Here is a 22,490-nt window from a genome sequence, read left to right as displayed (position 1 = left end):
AACTCAATTTAGTCGTAATCATAAACGTATAAAGTACATTTACAAATATAGAAAACAAATACACCTGAAATCATTAATGAATAAAGGAAAATGCATGTAAAGATAAAAAAATATAGTTTAGTTGTAATCACAAATGACTGAAGAAGATAAAAAATCCAGTTTGCTGTAATTTTTCTTGTTGCTACCGGCACACACAAAAACAAAAAAGGGCACATGTGATCATTGTTATTTTTGGGGTCACACCTGCATAATCAAGTTCAAAGATAATTAAAAAAAAATAGATAATAAAGTTGTGTATACATCTTCACTGATTCACAAATGAATGTATGTTTGTCTTTTGATGGTAGGGAAAGGAAAACGTAGCCATATATCTTTCATTTTTGTTGAAATCACATATATAAAAGTGCAATATTTTACTCCTAACGTTTTCAATTGACCGGTATTTCCCTACAAAATGATTATGAATTTTTTTTTAGTTTTTAACATAAACCTTATAATGAATAGAGATTTATTCATGTATGTTAATAACTAAAATCATGTATAATCATGTATTAACACTGATGAATAAATTGAATAGAGCTGAAAATCATAAATAATTAACGATGATGAAATAAAATCTATTAATTTTATCTCAATTTCATAATCATTAATGAATTTTAACATATTCATAATTGAATAGGATTGAAAAAAATATAAACTCTACCTTTTTAATATCTTGATCTGGATCCTTTTCATTTGAATCTTTAACACTAACAAGATTCAGAAGCTTGTAATGATTAAGGAGCATGGAGTTGAATCTAATGAGCTATTATGACCTCTTGGTTCAATCAAACTGGGACCATGAACTTTCCCTGAAATAAATGAGCAGACATAATCATAAATTACAAAACAAAAATCATGATCAATTTATAAACCAATCACACTTATTCAAACATAGTCATTGAAGCATTTGGTCGAACAGGTGTTGTGCCAAGAATAGTGCACAAAATCCTCACCATAGGCACACCTCCTGATCGGTGAAATCAAAATTAGGTCACCCAAGATTCACACTTCTCGTTATTTAATTATTGACCAGGCCATACAATATCAATAAAATCACTTCAAATTTCCATAAAAAATACAACCAACAATCAAATGTTCACAATTCATTATCAGGTTCACCAAGATTTTCGCAAGTTTAATAACGTAACCAAGGCAAGATGCGGGAAGGAAAAAGAGTTGAAAAAAAGAAATTTGAGTTACCTAGTGATGCATTATGAAGAATCGCAGATGCAGTAAAATATAGTCTTACAACATCTTCATATTTCACAAAAGATCCAACACTTCGATCACAAATCTGAAAAAAAAAATCGAAATCTTAAATTAAAATATGGACCACTGATCATTCTTTCTATTGGTTATTGTCACCTCATCTTCGTCGACAACCAAGATCTTGCCCACCAACTACTCATCCAGAGAGACTCAGGCGTCTCCATCCTAACACCTTGGCGACTCTCAACATCACCTCAGCCTCGTACGAGCCTACTTGGATGGTCCTTCGTCGCAATCTTGCCACTGAGATCCTATAATCCTCCTACATGAAGTCCTATTCCTTGGCTCGCAAGTGGTCCCTTCAAACCCAAATAGGTGGCTTATAGTAGCAGCCGCAGAAAGAGGATGCAAGAATCAAAGGTGATTGATCATTTTGAACAAGCGATGCCATGGAAATTGATTCAACAGCTCGGGCCTCTTGATCTTCTCCATTCATCGAGATCTTCACAGTAGCACATTTAAGAAAAATCGAGAACAATACTTTCTGATTAAAATCTGTTCGCAAGTATGGAATCTCAAGATGAAGGTTGTGATGATGGTTTTGGAAGTGTATGGTGGTGACGACTCAATTAGGGTTTAAAGGTTTGAAATTTGTATTTAGAGAGTGAGAGGAAGAAGGATACGTGAGAGAGAGAGAGAGGGGATAGAGAGATTCCGACAACTTGACAAAAATAGGTTAACATGTAATGACCATATTACCCTTTAGACTATTAAAAATTTACAATCTCATCCCTAGAGCTGCGTTTAAAAAAGAACCATACAATACTTTTATTTTTTGTTTATATATAATAGTTTGTTACTCGTTTTGGAGAGATGACAATAATAATATATATGTATTTTTTTGTTTATATATAATAGTTTCATTTTTGTTTATATACAATAGTTTTATTTTTTTTGTTTAGTTTATGACGGAGCTACTTCTAAATTAAGCATATTGATGAAAACATTATGCTTATAATTTTATTTTCTTACATGTTGATTTGGTTCCACTGGTAAATGCCATCAAATATAGAGGACACACCAAGTAATATGTTGTTTTTCACCTCACCGTCATCTCCTTCCACATCAATGTTGACTTATTGATATACTTACAACATGAGGTCATGATCGTGGTGGATAGAAAGAAGAGAGACGAACAAAGAGGAACATAAATAAACAAATTGATTGGATGTGGTATACACACATGGTGCCACAATCGTGTCCCCCAGTTAGCAATACGAGACGTTCATAGTGGTGTGCACAGTCGTTGCTATTCCTTCAGTTCATAAAACCCTCATGCTATGTATACCCCATGGTCTAATAAATCATTACAATTATTATGAGAACAACATAAAAATAAAATTTATCATTCCATAGAAATTTTTTAACAACCATAAAATATATGTTGAGGGTATTTTTGTAAGTCGAACATAATACAAGGTTGTTCTAAAATTTATTAGAAAAAAAGGAGAAAAAGCTGTAATTTTCATTTTGTTTCTCTTCACACTCTCTCTCTCTCTCTCTCTCTCTCTCTCTCTCTCTCTCTCCGCTCTATTTTTATTTCGAATTCTTTCTTGCTTTGTGTTTTTCCAAGTCTTCGGCTGTTAGAAGAACCAGACTCCACATACTCTCTCTCTCTCTCTCTCTCTCTCTCTCTCTCTCTCTCTCTTCTTTTTCTTCTTCTCTCTAGATCTATCACCTCTGGGAGATCGCCGAGCGTCTGTTTGTCCGGTAGGCCGGAATTCGTTTGCCGGCGATTCAATCAAATCAAGTATCTCATAGATCATATCTACATCTGATCTGCTGTCGTTTTGATCTCTTTCGCCATCACCATGGCGGCCGCTAACGCTCCAATTACTATGAAAGAGGCACTCACGGTATGTGAATCTCCCCGAAAACCTAGTTTTATTATATGCACATAGATGAATAGATCACACTTGTATTGTCCACAACCTAGCTCAATTTACATGATTTTATCGTTTTCGTAATATGTTTGAGTTATCTAGGGTTAATTGAAATCCGAAATTAAATTTTGGAGCTTCTCTACTCTCATATTGTATAGATTTGGTAAATTAGAGGATATATGTTTACTGTATTTCTTCGAAGCCTATTATTGTTGTATAAGAATAAATTTCCACTTTAATATTATAAGCGTAGCTCAATTTAGCGCTATTCTATCGTTTTAGCTACCTATAGAGTTTCGGTTAGTGTTAATTTGATTTGAAGTGATCAACTTTGCTAGCTTATCTACTCTCCTATTGCTTAGATTTGTTAGATAAGCAGATTTGTTTTTAATTGATTATTTTAGATCCGTGGGATATAACAATTTATAAGTTTCTTAATCATTGGCTATGCCTGCATTATTCTAATGGGTTTGACTTATGTGTTGTTGCTGCAGTTGCCCAGCGCAGGAATCAATCCCCAGTTTATCACGTTTACCAATGTTACAATGGAGTCAGATAAGTTCATTTGTGTCCGAGAAACATCTCCTCAGAATAGTGTGGTGATTATCGATATGAGCATGCCTATGCAGCCACTGAGGAGACCAATTACTGCTGACTCAGCTCTTATGAATCCTGTTTCCAGGATACTGGCTTTAAAAGGTACTTCCTTGGTACCGTGGAAGTTGTGACAACTGGAATTGCAGTAGTTATAATGTATTATTGTTCGACTATTAGTCAAACTTAAGAATGTCTGAAACTAACTTTTAGGTTTTAGTTTGAGCAAGTATTGTTGACCAAAATCAGTTATAACTATGATCTTTGCTATCCTGAAATGAGGACGACTAAATAAATTTTTCATATTGGTTCAAAAACGAAGTGTTGCATTTACTTCTGGACAACTCAAAACAAAATATCCTGGAACTTTTTGTAGGATGGGCAGGGTACAATTTATTGTTTGATCCATATTGAACCTTTTGGTATGAATACCATCACTCCTTGGCTGCATAGTGTACTAGGATTTACAATTTTGGTCCCACTATTCTTGCAAAGTTACTTGCGGACCTTAGATTTTTTGGTAATATTGATCTCCAATTCAATGTTCACTGCTCTCGAAATTCTCTTCATGCTTTTGATAGAAGTTTGCATCTATTAAGCTATTGATTTTTTTGCTCGGAGCATGAGGCCCTCATACTCACAACATACTGGATTAGTCTAAAAAGTACCAAAAAGTTTGCTGGATTTGAAAAAAGTAATGGTAGTAGAAGACTTGGAATACACCAGCTTTGCTTTGTCCTCCATTTACCATGTGATGTTTAAAATCATCAATACTTTACAACATAAACATAATGTACCAAGAACACATAAGACTAATATGAAGGTTCTCAGAGAGATAGCTAGGCCTGTTTCTACTTGTATACCTAATGGATGGTGTGATTTTCTTGAAGCTCAACTGCCGGGAACTACTCAGGACCACTTACAAATATTCAATATTGAGATGAAAGCCAAAATGAAGTCCCATCAGATGCCTGAGCAGGTAACATCAATAAAGCTTTAATTAATGATTTTCGGTCTTTTCATTTTGTTTGCTAATTTTGACGTTTTACATGATCTTATCATACTTTCTTCTCCAGGTCGTCTTTTGGAAGTGGATTACCCCCAAGATGTTGGGCATGGTCACCCAAACCTCAGTATATCATTGGTCAATTGAGGGTACATTGCCATCATTTTCCCTGAATTGACACTGCTTCATTTTTTCTCTCCATTTGGTGTATAATCTGAAGGTTATATTTTGTGAAGCTGATGCGTTCTTTTCTTTACAGGTGATTCTGAACCTACAAAGATGTTTGACAGAACAGCTAATCTATCAAACAATCAGATAATCAACTACAGATGTGATCCATCTGAGAAATGGTTGGTGTTGATTGGAATTGCCCCTGGCTCACCAGAGGTTTGTATTTGTTAGTATAGAGCATGTAGCACCACCTATGGTAAATTGCTGACCAGAACTTCCAGCTTTAATAATACCTAACCCTCCTACCATTATGATTTGAGCAGAGACCTCAGCTAGTAAAAGGAAACATGCAGCTTTTTTCTGTTGATCAGCAGCGCAGTCAAGCTCTTGAAGCACACGCAGCATCGTTTGCCTCTTTCAAGGTACAAATCTTTCCTCTTCTGTTAGTACCATAGTTAAAATGAGTTCCTCTCTTTTTTATTGCCTTCCATCTAAGTCGGTTGCATTAGTAACAAACTAACGATAACATATTTATATGCCTTCCAACAGGTTCCTGGCAATGAGAATCCTTCGATTCTTATTTCTTTTGCAACAAAAAGCTCTAATGCTGGACAAGTTACTTCAAAGCTTCATGTCATTGAGCTTGGTGCCCAACCAGGTTTATTCTCAACACATTATTTTCATTCATTTTTAGGTTTCTTAATTCTTCTTTATAAAAGCTAATGCTTCTTGTTTCTATACATGAAGGAAAACCCTCATTCACTAAGAAGCAAGCAGATCTTTTCTTTCCTCCCGACTTTCAAGATGATTTTCCAGTTGCCATGCAGGTAAACTGTCAGTCATTTTGTGTTTTGAAATAGGAAGTTGCATTGTTAACTAACATATCAATTGCTGACTTTGCAGATATCCCACAAATATAGTTTGATCTATGTAATTACCAAGCTGGGACTTCTATTTGTGTATGACCTTGAAACGGCTACTGCAGTATATAGGAATAGAATTAGCCCAGACCCAATTTTCCTTACCTCTGAAGCTTCATCAGTTGGAGGCTTCTATGCTGTCAATAGACGTGGCCAGGTCTTACTCGCCACTGTAAATGAGTCAACAATCGTGCCTTTTGTCAGTGGACAAGTAAGCATAAAACCTTCATCCGTCCATGATGCATGCATCATTTTCTTTGTTCTGATGAAACCAACATGTTTTTACAGTTGAACAACTTGGAGCTTGCTGTGAATCTTGCCAAAAGAGGAAATCTTCCTGGTGCAGAGAATTTGGTAAATCTTTTACTTTTTGTCTTTCAAATGACTCTTCTGTTTCTTTAACCAACTTTGGAAGTAGATTGAAAATATATGTTACCATAAGTTTTTTCATGTTTGTAGCACTGTCTGTAGTTTAGAGAAAGTAAAGTTATGATATTTTCCGCAGCTCATTTTGACTGATTGACTTTTTATCCCAGGTTGTTCAACGATTTCAAGAATTGTTTGCTCAGACCAAGTACAAAGAAGCTGCTGAACTTGCTGCAGAATCTCCTCAAGGCATTCTGCGTACACCAGATACAGTTGCCAAATTTCAGGTGTCTACTTCTCTTAAGTAATAGTATCATCTTACTTATTCTGGATGTTAACCTTTATGGAGTTCCATTTTGACCTTTTTTAACCACCATATGTGTCATATGCAGAGTGTACCTGTGCAAGCTGGACAAACACCACCACTGTTGCAGTATTTTGGGACCCTTCTAACTAAAGGGAAGCTAAATGCGTTTGAATCATTGGAGCTTTCTCGTCTTGTTGTCAATCAGAACAAGAAGAATCTTCTGGAGAACTGGTTGGCTGAGGACAAGCTGGAATGCAGTGAGGAGCTTGGAGATCTTGTGAAGGTATAAAACATGAAATTTGATGCTTTTGGGTTGCTTGCATAAACCAACTGTTCTCGTTTTTTACTGCACATCTTCCACAATTAACACTTGTTTTCCTTGTTTACCTGTAGACTGTGGATAATGATCTTGCACTGAAAATTTACATCAAAGCAAGAGCGACGCCAAAAGTTGTTGCAGCTTTTGCTGAGCGGAGGGAGTTTGACAAAATTCTGATTTACTCCAAACAGGTAGGTGTAACTTTTACTGCGGTAATTTTTGGTGTTCTGGTAGAAATTTATCTCAAGTGGGTGGGTTTATTACACTTCTTACTGTCATATGTTATCTTATAAGTATGCCTGATATTGTGCAGGTTGGGTATACACCTGATTATTTATTCCTTCTGCAAACAATTCTTCGATCAGATCCTCAGGTACTATAAATTATTCAGTGAATAATAAACTTACATGTTATTTCAGTGCTCAAATTGCCGTTCTTAATGTTTAAAAATTGGAATTGGTTTCATGCAATTATGATTAATTACTTTGTGTTGCTTTCTGTAGGGTGCTGTTAATTTTGCTTTGATGATGTCCCAAATGGAGGGAGGTTGTCCAGTTGATTACAACACAATAACAGATCTTTTCCTCCAGGTATTTTAACTAAAACTTATAACCTGTCTACATTCGCCAATTATGAAAAACAGTTTAAAATGCTAATTTTGTAAATTCAATCTGTTTAGAGGAACTTAATACGCGAGGCAACAGCTTTCCTCTTGGATGTCCTTAAGCCCAATCTGCCAGAACATGCTCACTTGCAAACTAAGGTAAATTCACTGAGTCTAATAAACTTCAGCCATCTAACTGTAGAAGTCATTCTCTAAAAATTCTATTTTCTATAGGTTCTTGAAATCAATCTTGTGACATTTCCTAATGTTGCTGATGCGATATTAGCAAATGGTATGTTCAGTCACTATGATCGTCCTCGCATCGCTCAACTTTGTGAGAAAGCAGGTCTTTTTGTTCGAGCCCTTCAGGTTCGCTAATTTCCAGAAACTTCTCTGTTTCCCATGAATATACGTCATCTGCTTGATTCAAACTTTGTGCTTTCTGCAGCATTACAGTGAACTACCAGATATCAAACGTGTTATTGTCAATACTCATGCAATTGAGCCACAGGTTTGTCTATTGCTAGACTCATGTACTTCACATTGTGAGGTTATCTGGAGTAGAACTTGACTGTCTTTTATTTTCAGTCTCTTGTGGAATTTTTTGGGACACTATCAAAGGAGTGGGCGTTGGAGTGCATGAAGGATCTTTTACTTGTCAATCTTAGGGGAAACCTTCAGATAATCGTGCAGGTAAATAGTAACTCTAAAGGCTGTTTCTTTTTTAAATAACGTGCAAAATCTATTGAACACTTAATCTGTACAGCTAGCTATACATGGCTGTTTCTGTTTGACTTAATCTGGACAGACTGACTTAATGTGTTAAGACAAAAACCTGGTATAATGTATTAAGATTTAAGACATCAACTCTATACCTATTTCCCCTTCTTTTTTCCTACTAACTCCTCTCACTTTAAGTTGATGAGTATTGTGATGTTTGTTTTTTGGAATTCAAGGGTTAAATGGTCATATGGTCTCATTATGGTGCTTTATTCAGTCTAAAAAAGAAACAGACCTTATAACACATGATCTAGACAGACATCATTACTCATTCAGCTACTTTGCCCATAACTTAAATGAAAAAAAAGAAAAGAAAAACCTCCCTAAATTCTATGTAAAAGGTCAAAGTCTGAAGTCAAATAAAGGTAGCAGAAATGGTTGACCAATTTACTGACAATTGTATGAACGGTAGGTTGCCAAAGAATACTGTGAACAGCTAGGTGTTGAAGCATGTATCAAACTCTTTGAGCAATTTAAATCATATGAAGGTCTATACTTCTTTTTGGGGTCGTATTTGAGCTCCAGGTAAGCTGGTTAAAAATGACACTTATATATGCAAAACTCTTACTTTACCCTAACTAATGTCAATGTGACAGCGAGGATCCTGATATCCACTTTAAGTACATCGAGGCTGCTGCAAAAACTGGGCAAATTAAGGAGGTCGAGCGTGTAACAAGAGAATCAAACTTTTATGATGCTGAGAAGGCCAAAAACTTTCTAATGGAAGCCAAGCTTCCAGATGCAAGGCCATTGATCAATGTGTGTGATCGCTTTGGCTTTGTCCCAGATCTCACCCACTATCTTTACACCAACAACATGCTCCGCTACATTGAAGGTTATGTTCAGAAGGTATAGAGAATCTTTTCTGTTCATCTATAAGTTTTTGCAAAAAGTTTGTGTGTCTGAGAGTGTTTATGATATATCTGTATAGGTCAACCCTGGGAATGCTCCTTTAGTTGTAGGGCAGCTTCTAGATGATGAGTGCCCTGAAGATTTCATCAAAGGCTTGATTCTATCTGTTCGTTCTTTGCTTCCAGTTGAGCCCCTTGTGGATGAATGTGAAAAGAGGTCTGCAATCTTCTCTTGTTCCTTATATCCACTTTCTTGTGTCTTCTATTCCGGTTTGAATCCTTATATTATTGTTTATTCGCGGGTTTCCAGGAACCGGCTACGGTTGCTTACTCAGTTTTTAGAGCATCTTGTGAGTGAAGGAAGCCAAGATGTTCATGTCCACAATGCTTTGGGTAAAATCATCATAGATAGCAATAACAATCCAGAGCACTTCCTCACCACCAACCCCTATTACGATTCACGTGTTGTGGGTAAGTACTGTGAGAAGCGTGACCCTACGCTTGCTGTTGTTGCATACCGCAGAGGCCAGTGTGATGAAGAACTCGTCAATGTCACAAACAAGAATTCTCTCTTCAAGTTGCAAGCCAGGTACTTAACTTGTTATCATTTGTTTCTTTAAACAAATAGATGTTTCTGAGGACTTGTTAACTAATAATATCTATTTTTGTTTTATAGATATGTTGTGGAGAGAATGGATGCGGATCTATGGGAGAAGGTTCTCAACCCTGAGAACGAATACAGACGCCAGCTCATCGATCAAGTTGTCTCTACAGCCTTACCTGAAAGCAAAAGCCCCGAGCAAGTGTCAGCAGCTGTGAAAGCTTTCATGACAGCCGATCTCCCCCACGAGCTAATCGAGCTACTCGAGAAAATCGTTCTTCAAAACTCTGCTTTCAGTGGAAACTTCAACCTTCAAAACCTTCTCATCTTAACAGCCATTAAAGCCGATCCATCACGCGTCATGGACTACATCAATCGTCTAGACAACTTTGATGGACCCGCAGTTGGAGAAGTCGCTGTAGAAGCACAGCTCTATGAAGAAGCATATGCGATATTCAAAAAATTCAACTTAAACGTGCAAGCAGTGAATGTTCTGTTAGAAAACATCCAAAGTATTCCACGTGCTGTTGAGTTTGCTTTCCGTGTTGAAGAAGACGCTGTATGGAGCCAGGTGGCGAAAGCCCAGCTGAGAGAAGGTCTAGTCAGCGAGGCGATCGAGTCGTTCATTCGTGCTGATGATGCCACCCAATTTTTAGATGTTATTCGTGCTTCTGAGGACACTGAATGCTACCATGATCTGGTGAAATATTTACTCATGGTTAGACAAAAGACGAAAGAGCCCAGGGTGGACAGTGAACTTATATATGCGTATGCGAAAATTGATAGATTGAGTGACATTGAAGAGTTCATCCTCATGCCTAATGTTGCTAACCTTCAAAACGTTGGTGATCGCTTGTTTGATGAAGCTTTATATGAAGCTGCCAAGATCATATATGCTTTCATTTCCAACTGGGCTAAGCTCGCTGTCACACTTGTAAGGCTTCAACAGTTTCAAGGTGCTGTTGATGCTGCTCGTAAAGCCAATAGTTCAAAGACATGGAAAGAAGTTTGCTTTGCTTGTGTTGATGCCGAGGAGTTCCGATTGGCTCAGATTTGCGGCCTCAATATTATTGTCCAGGTCACATTTTTTATCCTTCTCCTTCATCACACAATTTTAAAAACTATAAGTATATTCCTTTTTTCTAACCTATATACAATTTCAATAATACCCTTTTATTTATTCACTTTTTACAAAATTAACTCATACCTTTTATTTATATAATACTTTTATAGATTATATATTATATTATTAGACATTATAGCCAAAATAATCATTCATATCTAATTAATTTTGACTTTACTGTCATACTATTAAAACAAGGGATAATAACACAAATGATTGCTTTGTGATGTGATATTTTTAACAAATCAATCACCTTTTTTGTCCAATAGCACAAAATAACAACCAACTGCGCAACTGGGCAGCCGTAAATTTCACAAGTGCTCCCTACCACTAAAAAAGAAAAATCCTATTTAGCAAATTATAATTGCGAAATTGTTCATATAGTTGTGAGTTTGTTCATAAAAAGTGTTTTTATTTAATTTTTTTTAGCAGCCTTTTGTCCGTAAAAGGTAATTTCTCATTTTTTGGAATTCCGCAACTGACCTGTTGCGAAATTGGTGGTCGTTTTGTGATATCGGTTAAAAAGGTGGCTGTTTTGTTATATCACATTATAAAGTGGTCCCTTTTGTGATTATCCATATAACAAACATTTTATTAAATAAGAAATTATGTTTATTACACACATTTAAATTTTAAATAAGTATTATACATGCCTTTATAGAATTATTACACATACACTTAAACACATATTACACGTAAACTTAAAAAGATATTCGAGGTTTTGTATTGGAGTAGGTTTTCTATAGATGATCAAGTATTACCGCTAATTATCATTATACTACTAAATAAACAAAAAATACATAACATTCAAAGTTGAATGGAGCAAACTGTGAAAAAAAAAATGGTGCAGTTATATAGGAAAACACCAAATTCATTGCTGCACTACTCACCATCACTAGTCTAAAATGATGCAAGACATGCTGGCATGATGTTGTGGGGTAGTATATATGGGCGTATGTTTTGTTTTGATATTAATGGAAGTTATTTTTTTTGGTGAATTTTTTAGGTGGATGATTTGGAAGAGGTGAGTGAATACTACCAAAACAGAGGATGCTTCAATGAGCTAATATCTCTAATGGAAAGTGGTCTAGGTTTGGAACGTGCTCACATGGGCATCTTCACTGAATTAGGTGTTCTTTACGCAAGATACCGTTACGAGAAACTCATGGAACATATCAAGCTCTTCTCAACACGTCTCAACATCCCAAAGCTAATCCGTGCTTGTGATGAACAACAACACTGGAAGGAACTCACATATTTGTATATTCAGTATGATGAGTTTGATAATGCTGCAACCACTGTCATGAATCATTCTCCAGATGCTTGGGACCATATGCAGTTCAAGGATATTGTAGTTAAAGTTGCAAATGTTGAGCTTTATTATAAGGCTGTTCACTTTTACCTACAAGAGCATCCGGATCTTATCAATGATGTTCTCAATGTCCTTGCACTTCGTGTTGACCATACTCGTGTCGTTGACATTATGCGCAAGGTTTGTATTCATAATCATATAATCATTATTATTTTTCAAATGGTCATAAATTGGTGTATTGTTTTTGACTTGTGCTTTTTACAGGCTGGACACCTTCATCTTGTGAAACCTTACATGGTTGCAGTTCAGAGCAATAATGTTTCGGCTGTTAACGAGGCATTGAATGAAATATATGTTGAGGAGGAAGACTATGATAGATTGCGTGAATCTATTGATTTGCATGATAACTTTGACCAGATCGGCCTTGCTCAAAAGGTTACTTCATTCAACTGCAATTTCTTCTTTTTTATCCGAAAAACTTCTCTTTGCAATTTTGGTCCACATTAACGTTTTTGGTCCTGTTCCAAGGAAAAAAAATGCTATTTTTGGTCCCTGAGAATAGCTGATTTTTTCAACTTTGGTCCGAAAAAGTTCTTTTGCTATTTCGGTCCTTGTTCCAAGTAAAATTGCTGTTTTTGGCCCCTGTGTATAGTTGATTTTTGCAATTTTGGTTGAAAAAAGTTGGTTTTGAAGTTCTTGTAACGTTTTTGGTCGGTGTTCCAAGGAAAAAAAATACTACTATTTTTGGACCCTGAGTATAGTTGGGTTTTGCAGTTTTGGTTCCAAAAGAATAGTTTTTTGAATTTTTGGTAACGATGTTGGTCCCAAAAATATAGTCACTGTCTTGGAACAGGGACGAAAACTTCAAGTTAGGACCAAAGTTGCAAGAGATAACTTTGTGGGACCAAATTTGCAAAATTCAGGGGCAAAAAGTGTAAATTACTGATTTTGATTTTTGGGCAGATTGAGAAACACGAGCTTCTTGAGATGAGGCGAGTTGCTGCATACATCTACAAGAAGGCAGGTAGATGGAAACAATCCATTGCATTGTCCAAGAAAGACAAAGTGTACAAAGATGCCATGGAGACTGCATCACAATCTGGGGATCGTGAGCTTGCAGAAGAGTTGCTCGTGTATTTCATTGAACAGGTACGTCTATGACTCTGTGTATTTTACTAAATATTGTTTCTTTTTAATTTATATTATATTTTAGTAAAGCAAGAAGTAATAGTACTTTATTTGTTGTGCAGGGAAAGAAAGAATGCTTTGCTTCTTGTCTGTTTGTTTGTTATGATCTAATCCGTGCAGATGTTGCACTTGAGCTGGCCTGGTTGAACAACATGATTGATTTTGCCTTCCCATATCTGCTTCAGGTAATAATTCTGTACACTTTATCTAAATGAGGTGACTGGTGAGAGATTTTATTTTTCTATTTATTTATTTATTTGTTTTTTTTTTTTGTGTTTTGTTGCATAGTTTATTCGTGAATATACTGGGAAAGTTGACGAGTTAATCAAGGACAAGATAGAGGCAGTGAAGGAAAATAAAGCCAAGGAGAATGAAGAGCAGGATGTCATCAAGCAGCAGGTATTTTCTTTAATATATTTTTTAAATGGATTTATTATATAATAAATTAAAGAAGAGATGGATTACTGACATGACATGGTTGCAGAACATGTATGCCCAGCTACTGCCACTTGCTCTACCTGCCCCGCCTGGTATGGGGGGTGGTGGATATGGTCAACCACCACCGCCAATGGGTGGAATGGGAATGGGAATGCCACCAATGCCTCCATTTGGAATGCCACAAATGGGATCCTATTGATTTGGTCAACACTGAAAGAAGAGTTCCAGTTAGTTGGTGGTAGAGGGAGTTTCTTTCTTGTGTTGTCGTTGGTTAAAAGAAGAATAATAAAGATAAAGATTGATTGGTGTGTGTGTTTGTGTTCGTGTGGATAAGTTTTTCTTGTAATATTCTTTGGATAGAGAAGAGCCATAGCCGAGGCAATTTTTTGCAGGTGGTAGGGCAGCAGCAGCAGCAAGCATTATGAGTATGAGTATGAGTATGATTATGTATTGTCAATTGTCAATTGTGTACCAAAACAACAAAGGGGTTGAGGATTCCATTCCATTTCCATAGAAGGATGTATCATGTATATGCTACTACTACTTTGTCTTTTTGTATGCTTTCACTTTCTTTTCTGATTTCACCATGTATTTCTCCCCTCTGTCAAGACTTTCATATTATCTGTTTTCTTTTGGGATTCTATTCTTTTTTCTTTATTAAGACTTGAGAGTTGAGACTATAAAACTTAATACCACCTAATTTTTTTTCTCTACTTAATTGCTTTAATTCTATGTTGAGACTTTAGTTTTTCTAAAAGTAGAGTTTTCTTGTCAACTTCAAAGTAGAGAATAATAGAGAATCTAACTTTATTCATAAAGCAAAAGAGTTGAGATGGGGTCGGATAGTCTAGTTTCAGATTCAGAATCGGGAGACTTCTTTGTCAGTAATGACAATAACCATTCATACCTAACCACAATAACTACCTGTATGTTTGTGGGACCTTTCTTGCAATTAAACCAATGAATGTCCATAATCCCCCAAATATTACATTTTATAATCAATCCGTCTTTGTCCCATTACTCATTAAAATAATTGAACTTGTACACTTTCGGTAAAACGGTCTTTAAATTATACCTCAATCACCAAACAAACCACTGAAAGCAAAATCATGATTTTCGATACAAATGATGATCCTAGTTAGTGGATTCAGTTCAAGACAGATCCTATTGTTGGTCAACAACAGTGTTACAATTGTGTATGAAAAAAGTTGTAGGGTTGATGCTTCTGTTTTATTAACCGAAATTATGATTTGAATCTAGAATCGGACAAGTTTGGTACTTTGAGTAAACTAGGTTGATTCTAAAGTCTGTATGAAGATAGAAGTTTCTAGATACAATTGTTAAGATCTCAGGTACATGAAGGCCTATAAAAATCGTTGTTCATTTTGATTAAAAACGAGTACAACTTAGGACAGTTCTAGACCTTATGAAATACATGATTAACTGCTGCCTGCTCCGTATCACAAACAAAATGTATTGTTACATTGGGCACATACATTACTCATTGACAAAAGCAAAGGAACTTGTGGACCAAAACCAATGTCACATGTAGGGTAGGTTGGTAATTTTGAATAGAAGTCTTAGTAGAGAAGAATAAAATGTTGCGGAACAACGGATCAAAGGCTTTTCTAATGGGTTTCTGGTCAAAGGTTTGGAAATAGTTTTCAACCAGCAATTGAGCAAAAACTATACCATTTTAATCATATTTACATAAAGTTAAGCATTTTTAATGTTCAAAAATTACAAAAAGCTTTTTAGAACTTGGAAATTGTAGGGTTTTACCCAATTAAGGGAACCCTTCCAGAAATTCTCGATGGCCAAGGGAGACCCAAGGCCAAGGAGGGGGTTTGGAAATAGTTTTCAACCAGCAATTGACGCGCCTCGGTTATTACCTCATTAGCTACGTCATTGCCCCAAGCGCAAAGATGCTTTCAAACAATACACCCCACTCCACCTTTATAATATCCTCTCTTTCAATCCAATCTAACCTTCCACCGATGTGGGATTAACATTTAACCTTTTTCCTACCTCATTAGTCGGTCATGTTTCATTGGTTTTATACACATCACCTCATTTAAAGCCACCAACTCTAGTTATCTCTTGAATTCTCTCCATTATGCTACAAATCATATTTTGACATTTAAATAATAAATGAATGTAAAAAATTATTACTTTTAACGACAATTTCTAACATTGCTAATTAGTGTATTATAAGTTGTAACAAACTTGGATTACTTAAAGTTCGAATTTTGCCCTTGAATATATGTATTATGTATACAAAATATCAACATCTTACGAGACTTCTAATCAACTGACAAGATTGACTTGTCAGTTTGACGACCGTATGCTATTATTTTTATTCAAGTAATTTCAAGGATAAAATTATATTCTTGAGAAATATTCTATCATTCATCATTTTAAATGATATTTTTTTAAAGAATTGATTAATTTAACAACGAATGTTTATGAGTTTGGATAAAAATATAAAGTCAAAAACCAAAACTTGATCTGTATCGACACAAATGTTTGTGAAAGTATTCAATGGACGTTTGTTGTGATGCATAACACATATTTTGCCTTTTAGAAAGTCAAAGTCAAAACCTTAGGACTAGAGGTGCAATGTGCAAATACCTATATGGACTATGGTGTTGCGCTGAAAAAGCTGATTGCAAATAGACCCAATTAAATAAAAATACATAATCAAGTCCTTTTGAGTTATTCTTCGTAGGGCGACTCGACTGGTTTCTAGGCTAGTATCAGAAAATATAGTCATAACTCATAACTCATAATACTATCCAGACTAAATAATAGTTTTTCGTCCATTCATGTGGTATGTCAAAAGCTACAATTTTCATCCAAATATTTAATTTATTGCGCACATGGTCCCTAATGGATGGTTTTGTTGCATGTTTGTTACATAACGCAATGGTGCAACCATTAAGTCCATTCCAAAATTATTTTTTGTTATTTTCTATTTCATTTACTTTCTCAAATATTCTTTATTCGTCATCTATCCCGTTTTCAGATATTTCTTTTGTTTATCATGTATCATAAAGATAAACCCCTTTTTTTGTGGGTTTATTATATCATATTTGAGGGATAAGTCGAACACAACTGTCACTAGGATCTCATAAAAGCTATTTGTTAATATCAAGTTTTTACAACTGAAAAACATGGTCTTCAATACTAGTAATCATGTGTTGTTCTTGTTATCTTTCAAGTTTGAACCTTCCTCGTTGATTTATTATTTATACTTTTTTTGCCGTGTTATGTAAAGCTTCCTTGGTTTCTTGTTATGTAAATCATGTGAGCGTCTAACGGAGGGGAACAGAAAAGGTTAGATGTTAATCCCATATCAATGGAATGTTAGATTGGGTTGGAAGAATAGAGTAATATAAAGGGAGGATTGGAGGCAACTTGAAGAGGCATCTTTGTGCTTGGGGCAATGATGCAGTTAATGAGTTAATAACCGAGGCGCGTCAATTGCTGGTTGAAAACTATTTCCAAACCCCCTCCTTCGCCTTGGGTCTCCCTTGGCCATCGAGAATTTCTGTAATAATTTCCAAGTTCTAAAAAGCTTTTATATCTATTTTCTATGAGTTTTGAAAGAATTGGATATCAAGCTCTGATTTTGAATGTGATTAACTTTTAACTTTTTACAACTCGACTGATTTTAGATGCCCTCTTGGTGATGTTCTTTGATTTTTTAGGGACATATACAATTTCGTAAAGTCTTTGGGTACTTGAGATCTTAACAAGTTATTATGTAAAGAAGTTACAACCAAATTTGAACAATGCCAAACTCTAATCATAATTCCAATTAAAACAAAAATATCAAGCCTATATTTTCTGATTTAATAACCGGAACTATGATTTTCTTTTCATAGCAACTACGTAATCGGATATAAGGGTTTTCACTAACGTTTTTAAGTTGAAAAAAAAAAAAAAAAAAACTAAATAGGTTAAGCGCCACGGGAATGTATGCCGATGCGTATGTGTTCTTTTTATTCTTTTGGTTCAAATTTTTTTTCTTCTCTAAACCTTCTTTTTCTTCTTTTGGTTCAAAAAATTTCTCTTATCTAAAACTTGGTTTACAAACTTGTTAAAATATGAACATAAAGGTTGTGTTTGGTGTGCTACAACTAGCTGATAAGCTAACTTATTTTTCGAGTTTTTTTATGTTATCGTGTTTGGTAAGCCAAAAAGTAGCTGATAAGCTAGCTTTTTGAAAAGCTACTTAGACTAGCTTTTTAGGAGCTTTTTTAAAATTTTCCAAATACACCCCTTAATTAATTATAGAAACACATATTCTTACATGTCATTTTATGTAATTTTATATATTTCAGCTAGTTTTACCAAACGTTATTTTTTATTAGCTAACTTTTCAGCTATCAGCTAGCTTTTTATTTAACAACTAGCTTTTCAGCCATCAGCTATCTTTTCAGCTAGTCCGCCAAACATAGCCAAAATAATTCTTAATCTTGTCCCGGAAAATATATGTTCAAGTAATTGTATTGATCTATTTAGTTTTAGTCCCAGTATAATTTGTATTTTAAACCCTTAATTTATATCTTAGTTACTATTTATAAAAAAATTCATTTTAAGCCTTTTTAATTTATATTTTAAACCCTTTATATATATATATATATATATATATATATATATATATATATATATATATATATATATATATATATATATATATATATATATATATATATATATAGGGTTATGTTCATGTGAGACGGCCTAATTTTCTGAGACCGTGAGACGCATTTTTTAATTTTTTTTAGTTAATTCAAGTTCCGAAAATAATATTAAATTTTTTTTTGGATTTTTCCATTTGTTTTGCATTTTAAAATTATTTTTTAGAATATGTACAGTGTAATATTCTATTAGAATATTTCACGTATTTTTTTAAAAAATGGAAAATTTTTTTTTATTTTTTTTAGTTAATTCAAGTTCCGAAAATAATATTTAAAAAAAGAATTTTTAGATTTTTCCATTTATTTTGCATTTTAAAATTATTTTTTAAAATATGTCAGTGTAATATTCTATTAGAACATTTCACGTATTTTTTAAAAAAAAAAACGGGATTTTTTTGAATTATTTATTTTATTTTTATTTTTTTTAGTTAATTCAAGTTCCGAAAATAATATTTAAATTTTTTTTTGGATTTTTCCATTTATTTTGCATTTTAAAATTATTTTTAGATTTGGTCTCACGGTCTCACGAAATTAGAATGATCTCAAATGAACCTGAACCTATATATATATATATATATATATATATATATATATATATATATATATATATATATATATATATATATATATATATATATAGGGAAAGTTCAATAAAAAACCATTATTAATCAAGGAACCAATCCAAAACGTCGAAATTTAAAACGATCAACGGCAAAAGGAAGGGTTGTAGACTTTTAAAATGGACGCACATGCACCAAATTATCTAAAAAATGTTAAAAGTCAATATATTTATAAATTTTTATGTTTTATTGTCTTTTACAAAATATAAAGATTATTTTACTATTTATGATAAAGAAAAGACAACTACTATTCATCTGAAAAATTAAACACATCATTGTTCACGTAATAAAACAAAACACCTCACCGATCATCTGAAAAAGTAAGAACAATTTTCAAATCATTTTTTTGGCACTATAAATTTCAAATCATTTTTTGGCACTATAATTTCAGTTTTTCTCATAATTTCTTCATTAAATAACTATTCTTTCAAATGTGTTCTCAATTTATTTTATCCTTCATTCACGTTTTCATCTTCAGTTACCAACCTTATTTCATCACTCAATCATAAGGTACACATTCTTGTCTAAATTGCATATATTTAATGTGAAACATTATATTTATCATTATAATTCATCTATTTTATCTTATTATTTATTATGCAATTACAATTTGATAAAGTTTTTACACTAGTCGAATACATTACTCAAGAACAAGTAATGTGGCCTTCAAATACTAGCTTTATAGATCTTCTTTGTAATTTTGAAGTATCTGAGCCCGTTTAATCTCATGATTTTGTGGCCAATCCCACAAATGTACCATTTCCTTTGCCTGATGATGATAGATTTGAGGCAGATGATGCCTTCATATTTGATGAACCCAACTCCCCACTTAGTGAAGATGATGTTAGTGAGTCATTAAGTGATGTTGGGGATGATTCTGATGATGTTTGTGAAACTCCAATTGTGAACTTTATGAATGATATTGGTGATGTATGCGACGATGACTTAGCTGATTTCCAAGACAACATTCATATAGCTTGTTGGAAGGAGTCGGAAAAAGGTTAAAAACGATATTTGAATGTAGCGAACAAGTAAGAAAGACAATAGCACTTTGTTTGATCGCTCAAAATAGGGAGTTTAAAGTTTATGAAAGTAAAAGTAGTTATTGGGTAGCAAGGTGTAAGACTCTAAGAGATGCAGGAGCAAGGCAATTACTGATCAAGGCGTGTATTGACCTTACATTCAATAAAACTGTGCAACTTTTTAGAAAACACAATGATATTGCAATGAAATGCAATACACCTCTACCACCACATATGTGGCATCTTTTTGTTAACTGTAACACTCGTTCATAAAGCCATAACTTATCCAATTTTGGCTACAATGAAGGTGTCTACAAAATTATAACCAAGTTACGAATAAATGAAACCAAAGGGAATACACAAACTGTCCATTATTATCAACATACATGTACATGTAGTAAGTGGAATATGGAAAGATTCCCATGCTCACATGCTCTTGTTGTTTGTCGGTTCAGAGGGGATAACCCTCTTTCCATTGTGAATATTGTTTACATTACTCTAACGTATCAACAACAATACAATTACACTTTTTCACCACTTCCTCATGTTTATTATTAATTGGAGTCAGATTGGAAGATTGAAGTAGATAACTCGAAACTTGTTGTTGTGTAAAGCTCGCATTACCTGCTAGGCATTAGTAGAATATGTAACCACGTTTCTCGTTAGGCATTAATAGAATATATAACCGACATTTCCTGCTAACCCTTCTTCTAACACCCATGTTCCAGATTGGTTAAGTTGACTTGTATCAAGGACCGAAGATGGAGTTTTTGGAGGAAAATCTATGTCATGACGTGGCTAAGGAAGACCACGAAGTGGCAATAAGTATTTTGATCGCGTAATTTTGGACCACCACGACGTGGCTAAGGAAGGGCACGATGTGGTGGCTGATCAGGCCTGACTTACTTTTTGGAGCTTTCTTGGCTTGAAGAAGAAGATAAGAAGAAGAAGGTGATCTTTTGGTGGAGCTTGCAAGGAATCAACATTATCATCACCTCATATTGTCTCTAGACCTTTGTAAGCGTCAAAGTCCTTGCTTTATGACTTTTGGTGGTTAGATCTTGAATATTATTCCATGTTCCTCATGTTTGAGCAAGTTTGGAGGGAAGGAACTCATAAAGTTGGCAACTTTATGACTTTCCCGAGTCCCAAGAGCATCACATGTTATGGATCTAACCTTTCGTAGAAGTTCTTGTCATTTGCTTAAGTTTTGGTCTTTAGAGCTCAAATTTAACCTAAAATGGATCTTAGACACGTATTGGAAATACATGTCTATAAAGCTTCCACCCTTATGATAAATCTAGTTTTAGAAACCCTTATAGAGTAGTTGGGTTAAGAACTTTTTCAGATTAAGGGCTTAATGGTTAAAACAATATGGATTTTCTCCTTATTTGGACCTAGGGTTCGATATCTTGATCTCTTTGGGTGTCTTAATGGATAAAGTTGGAAACTTTATCCATTTAAACCATAATATGGACTAGATCTGAGCTTTGGACTTCTTGGAATCGAAGAAAGCAACTTAATCCATTAAGCTGCTGGAAACACAATGCCCACGACATGGCCATAGGTCACCACGGCGTAGCGATTGGGAATTTCCTGTATGTTTGGCTGGATGAAGGCCACAACATGGCTAAGGAAGGACACAATGTGGCGGTTGGCTAAAGTCAACTCTGGCCGTTGACTTTGATCGTTGACTCTTGGCATGGATTGACTTTTGGTCAATCTTTATCTTTAGAAAGTAGACTTAGGGTTTGCCTTGTGTGGATTGTTAGGAGGTATTTAGCACCCATCTTTTGGCGGTGAGAGTTGTTGGTTGTGATCAGTGCAATGTTGCGCGGGGTTTTAGTCAATATTGTGATTCAGGTGAGTCTCATACTGTATTCGGGGGGCCGAAGGCATCAATGTCGGCCTACTAGTTTATGATATATAGGAAGAACAGGGGGTGGAACTTGGCATTTGTATGAAAGACTTGTAGGTGGCTCCTAACAAATTGTATGAAAAACCAAGGACCGGACCTTGACAATTATATGTAGTATGCTAGTTGTCTTTATGATATTTGTATGGAAGATCAGAAGGTGGCTCTTGGCACTTTTCTGTAAGACCCATGGTTTTAGCCCCCGACCTGACAAGGAAAGACCATGATACGGCTCATGGAATAATGTGAAGACTATGATTGGCACATAGCAATCTCTATTGTATGTATGGTATGTGGTATTTTGGGGAACTCATTAAGCTTAGTGCTTACGGTTTTATACTAATGACTTCAGGTACTTTCGGTACGAAAGGGAAGGACCCGATGTGACTGCACAACGTCCCCTGATGTTTTCTGCATTAGCTCTTTATGACTTTTACTCTGATGTTTAACTGA

At 34.8% G+C, this 22,490-nt stretch overlaps 1 protein-coding gene, 1 long non-coding RNA gene, 1 other non-coding gene and 1 pseudogene across 4 annotated transcripts; 2 read left to right on the top strand and 2 right to left on the bottom strand.

The window, feature by feature from the left end:
• Window positions 1-70: 70 nt before the first annotated feature.
• On the bottom strand, window positions 71-1,928 carry LOC145069986 (uncharacterized). 2 transcript variants are annotated; one of them, XR_013689773.1, is made up of 4 exons: window positions 1,408-1,928; window positions 1,243-1,336; window positions 704-851; window positions 71-243 (listed from the first exon to the last, which is right to left on the bottom strand). It is a non-coding gene; the product is annotated as an uncharacterized LOC145069986 (long non-coding RNA). The 2 variants fall into 2 exon arrangements; XR_013689772.1 differs by having other exon boundaries at window positions 1,243-1,928.
• Window positions 1,929-2,855: 927 nt separating this feature from the next.
• LOC145065690 (Clathrin, heavy chain) lies at window positions 2,856-14,358 on the top strand. Its single transcript, XM_079012739.1, has 30 exons — window positions 2,856-3,167; window positions 3,689-3,893; window positions 4,679-4,767; window positions 4,865-4,943; window positions 5,054-5,181; window positions 5,289-5,387; window positions 5,515-5,623; window positions 5,713-5,792; window positions 5,869-6,096; window positions 6,174-6,239; window positions 6,422-6,538; window positions 6,644-6,841; window positions 6,952-7,068; window positions 7,191-7,250; window positions 7,381-7,467; window positions 7,557-7,640; window positions 7,716-7,850; window positions 7,930-7,992; window positions 8,070-8,174; window positions 8,674-8,786; window positions 8,858-9,110; window positions 9,193-9,329; window positions 9,423-9,701; window positions 9,789-10,791; window positions 11,843-12,328; window positions 12,413-12,583; window positions 13,112-13,297; window positions 13,399-13,521; window positions 13,625-13,735; window positions 13,821-14,358. Exons 1-30 carry the CDS (start codon window positions 3,123-3,125, stop codon window positions 13,971-13,973), a joined length of 5,109 nt encoding a protein of 1,702 aa, XP_078868865.1. The 5' UTR covers window positions 2,856-3,122; the 3' UTR covers window positions 13,974-14,358.
• A 1,190-nt stretch (window positions 14,359-15,548) lies between these two features.
• Window positions 15,549-15,701, bottom strand: LOC145071828 (U4 spliceosomal RNA). The gene has a single exon (XR_013690794.1). It is a non-coding gene; the product is annotated as a U4 spliceosomal RNA (small nuclear RNA).
• A 1,500-nt stretch (window positions 15,702-17,201) lies between these two features.
• Window positions 17,202-17,343, top strand: LOC145071829 (U4 spliceosomal RNA; annotated as a pseudogene).
• The last annotated feature ends 5,147 nt before the right edge of the window (window positions 17,344-22,490 follow it).

This window comes from Lactuca serriola, chromosome 8 (genome assembly GCF_051521515.1).
Source record: "Lactuca serriola cultivar US96UC23 chromosome 8, Lser_US96UC23_V15, whole genome shotgun sequence".
Taxonomy (NCBI): Eukaryota; Viridiplantae; Streptophyta; class Magnoliopsida; order Asterales; family Asteraceae; genus Lactuca; species Lactuca serriola.
Note: the sequence above shows the minus strand (reverse complement) of the source record. Positions and strands in the feature narration are given on the sequence as shown.

Coding starts and splice junctions, on each gene's coding strand:
- LOC145065690 (XM_079012739.1), top strand. CDS start 3,123: ATGGCGGCCGCTAACGCTCCAATTACTATGAAAGAGGCACTCACG. Junction 4,768..4,864: donor CCCATCAGATGCCTGAGCAG/GTAACATCAATA, acceptor TTTCTTCTCCAG/GTCGTCTTTTGGAAGTGGAT. Junction 9,111..9,192: donor TTGAAGGTTATGTTCAGAAG/GTATAGAGAATC, acceptor ATATCTGTATAG/GTCAACCCTGGGAATGCTCC.